Source organism: Hemibagrus wyckioides, linkage group LG07 (assembly GCF_019097595.1).
Source record: "Hemibagrus wyckioides isolate EC202008001 linkage group LG07, SWU_Hwy_1.0, whole genome shotgun sequence".
In the NCBI taxonomy this organism is placed as follows: Eukaryota; Metazoa; Chordata; class Actinopteri; order Siluriformes; family Bagridae; genus Hemibagrus; species Hemibagrus wyckioides.
In genome coordinates, this window is record NC_080716.1 from 16829221 (window position 1) to 16832865 (window position 3645).

Below are 3645 nucleotides of genomic sequence, written 5' to 3' on the forward strand. Positions count from 1 at the left end.
TATCTATATCAGCCATCTGCTAAAACAAACTCATGTACCACCAGTGTTATTTTGCAGGGATATGGTACAAGGCCATCATGTCAGCCAATATTATAAATATTCTCAGACACTGGGCCCATTATTATGCTACTGTTTTTTGTTTGTTTGTTTGTCTGGTATTTACTGTTTTTGCTGTTCTTCTCCACTTGCAGACATGAGAATCTCAAGACTCAGTAGACTCAGAGATGCAGCTCAACTCAGACACCATCCCCTAAGAATTTTTCATCTGACTAAATAGACCAATTGGTTCTCTGTTTATTTTGTGCTAATTCTTATAAATGGGTCTAACACTTTGTTGTAAAAAATATATATAGAGAGAGAGATTTTGTTAAAAATGGAAAGTAATTCATTTAAATGTTACACAGAACAAGTAAACAGTTTAGTAAATGACTATGGTATGTTTTATTCATTACTACACTTAATTCACACTATATTAAGTGTATACCCATGTAACCATGTTTATTTTATTTTCTGGAGCATAGTACACAAAGACTTTGACCTTCTTTGTCCATCAAGTAAATGTGTGTGTGTTTTTAAATCCCACTGCACACAGTCTGCAGGTGTGACAGCATTCATGAAAGGAATGAAATTTCACACGAGCTGATGATATGTGACTGGGATATTTCACATACTTACTACATGATGTTTATTGTAAAAGGTGTGGCAAAGCAAAACAGAAAGTCACAGAATGGTGTTTGGAAAAACAAATGAAAACAGTTAACTAATAATATTAAAAAGTTTTTAAAAAATGGCTACAAAATTATGCATTAATGTTATCAATGACAAAAACAATTCATATGGATTTAACAGTAACTCAAATTCCTTTTAACAAGTCCAACTGTGTAAAGACAGGGATGTGAATTAGATTAATCTTTTGTAGTTAAGTATTAAAAGTATATTTTTATGTTTTACATGGGAGTAAGAAAACAATACAAAGAAAAAAGTTTAGACTAATGTTTTATTTGTGCTAATCAAAATTCTGTTATTATTACACAAATGACAACAAAGACAACATCATTTTTTATATAATTTGAGGACAATTGTCAAACGTTTTTTAATTTATACTTAAGTTTATACTTATTAAGTACTTATTAAGTATTAAGTTACAGCCATAGAAACATTTAAAGAGACTGAAAACTGTGCCTTTTGGTATTATAATATGGCAAAATTTTACTTAACTACTTATTCCAGGTTGGAATGGATGTTTGCCGAGGTGCTACACCATTTGAGCATGGTCTGAAGTGTGAGCTTGTTTTTAGGCATTCAGCCTTAATCTTTAAGCAAGAAAAGCAGAATTCAACATTGCAGCGATTGCATATTATATTCTTACACCCTCTTGTATTATGCTCAACCACGTTTCCACATGTAGGACAAGCTCTCAGTGAGGGGCATTTCAGGTTTTGAACCTCAGGAAGGATTGTATCTTTACATTTTAACAGCTTCTCAAGTTTGAGGTTAACACAGCTGTCGTTTTCACACTTGTCTGAGCGAGGTGCTGGTCCTTTCCAGGTCTTCAGACACTGCCAGCAGAACTCATAACACTTACCGCTTTCAGCTGTACAAATGGTGCAACGTACACACAGGTTGGTCAATTTCTGCCTCTCAATATATGAACTGCAACCAGGGCACTTAAACAAGAGCAGAAAAACAAGTATAATTATTTAATAATTACCTATATATAACTCAAAATACTATTACACATCTCTCAAATTAACTAGTATCCTGGAGGAAGATCAGAATACACATGTGATTATTTGAAAAGGTAAAAGTGTCAGTTAAAACTCTTAACCTTCAGTTTAATCTTAGTACCTGCAGATCTGTGAACATCTACCAAGCATTGTGTAAAACTCTACCTTTCCTCCTAGAAAGCTTTACATAATTTCCCATCATTGCCTTCAGTTCTTCTGGAGGTTTTCAAACTCAGAATCTCTCATCAGCTTTTGTTAAACTTGCCCTTGACTGCTATGACTACTATAGTGCCATACATTTGCATAATTCATACCACTATCAAGGAATGATATCACTATGTAAGCTGTAAAGCACTTACTGAGTTATATTCACAGTACATAGCTGCTGCCAGTTCAGCCATAGTCTTCTCAAAGTGATTCTGCTCCTCTTCAGTCAGTAAAGCAATCCTCCGCACTTCTACGTACTTCCACTCAGCCCCACACTTATTATTTGTTCCATTTTTTAGAGCTGGACACAGGAACTTGTACTGACCCTGGATGCATAAAACCAAGATAAAGTGCAGCTCTAATCTCTAGTGAAAGTGACAGTATATTTTGTTTGTTCATCACAAACGAGGTTCAAATTTTCTTTTCATCATTATAATAATCAGGTAATTATTTTAGATAGATAGATAGATAGATAGATAGATAGATAGATAGATAGATAGATAGATAGATAGATAGATAGATAGATAGATAGATAGATTGATTTCTGGATTTTTCAAGTAGACAATAAAATGTTGTTATAAATGTTTTCCTCAGAAATGGCTCATTCATAAACCCACCTGATCCAGAAGACTGCGACAGTAGGCTGTGAGGGATTGAGGTGTGACAGCATGGCCACAAGGCATCTCTATCCTTTGGGTGTTGGGATCATCATCAAGGACTAAGTGGATAAATGAAAGCACATGGGAAATATATCATCAGGAACAAATCAATCACATGTTTATACACATAAACACATACAGCTGGTGACCCTGGTCTGTGTATGTATAGACTTCCTGAAACCAAATTTTAAGATTCATGTATTGCAAATATAAATTAGGGCTTAACATACAGATTACATGTGACCTCATTTCTACTATTTGAAATAACAAGAGGAGATTATGAGCTCAAGAAGTGAAACCAGTACTTAAGACACATCCATGTATCTAATACCCAACTTTTCATAATAAAATTCAGAATAAACCGCTCTACAGAGTAATGATGATAATAGTTTAATCTTACGAATGTCATCCGGTCGATCAACAAATCTCAGGGTGGTGTCGTTAGGATCGTGACGCTTTTCTTGTTCCATCTTTGTCAGATCACAGTCACTGAAGAAACTCTGATCCGTAGTTTGAGTTTCGTTTTCTCGGAAAGATTCAAGACGGGTTGTAAAGGCAGGGCGGAGCCGCTGGATCACATGCACGTACTGGCATTTGTGAGCAAAGTATTTTAAAAAGCTCGATGGCATGTCATATTAGTAAAAGCACAGTGAAGTTTGTTGGTGAAGAGAAACAGAAATGCATAAGGACTAGACTGAGGCACGGGAAAAAGCAGTTTTGTAACTGCTGTAAATAGCCGAGACATAAAAAAAACAAAAGCGGCTGTTCAGATAGACAGACAGACAGACAGACAGACAGACAGATAGATAGATAGATAGATAGATAGATAGATAGATAGATAGATAGATAGATAGATAGATAGATAGATAGATAGACTGAAAAAAACAAAGTATGTGCTGGATACTAACAGACAATATAAGAAAATTTAACTGGATGCCAGTGCTGTAGCATTAAGATTTCCTTTCACATGGACAAGGAGGCCTAAACATGTTCCATCATTACAATGCCCGTGTGCACAACACAAGCTCCATGGCAGGGCTCTGTGCAGGTGA

General features: G+C 35.3%; 1 protein-coding gene across 1 annotated transcript; it reads right to left on the reverse strand.

Annotated features, from left to right (window-relative positions):
- Positions 1-341: 341 nt before the first annotated feature.
- On the reverse strand, positions 342-3112 carry LOC131356396 (probable E3 ubiquitin-protein ligase RNF144A-A). Its single transcript, XM_058395382.1, has 4 exons — positions 2994-3112; positions 2552-2652; positions 2087-2260; positions 342-1667 (listed from the first exon to the last, which is right to left on the reverse strand). The coding sequence occupies exons 1-4, from the start codon at positions 3061-3063 to the stop codon at positions 1218-1220; spliced, it is 795 nt and encodes a 264-aa protein (XP_058251365.1). The 5' UTR covers positions 3064-3112; the 3' UTR covers positions 342-1217.
- Between the last annotated feature and the right edge of the window lie 533 nt (positions 3113-3645).

Excerpts from the sequence above, each read along its gene's own strand:
- LOC131356396 (XM_058395382.1), bottom strand. The coding sequence starts at position 3,063 with ATGGAACAAGAAAAGCGTCACGATCCTAACGACACCACCCTGAGATTT. Across the intron at positions 2,653-2,993 it reads TGATCGACCGGATGACATTC|TCCTTGATGATGATCCCAAC; the intron begins GTAAGATTAAAC and ends TTATCCACTTAG. Across the intron at positions 2,261-2,551 it reads GTCGCAGTCTTCTGGATCAG|GGTCAGTACAAGTTCCTGTG; the intron begins GTGGGTTTATGA and ends TTATGCATCCAG.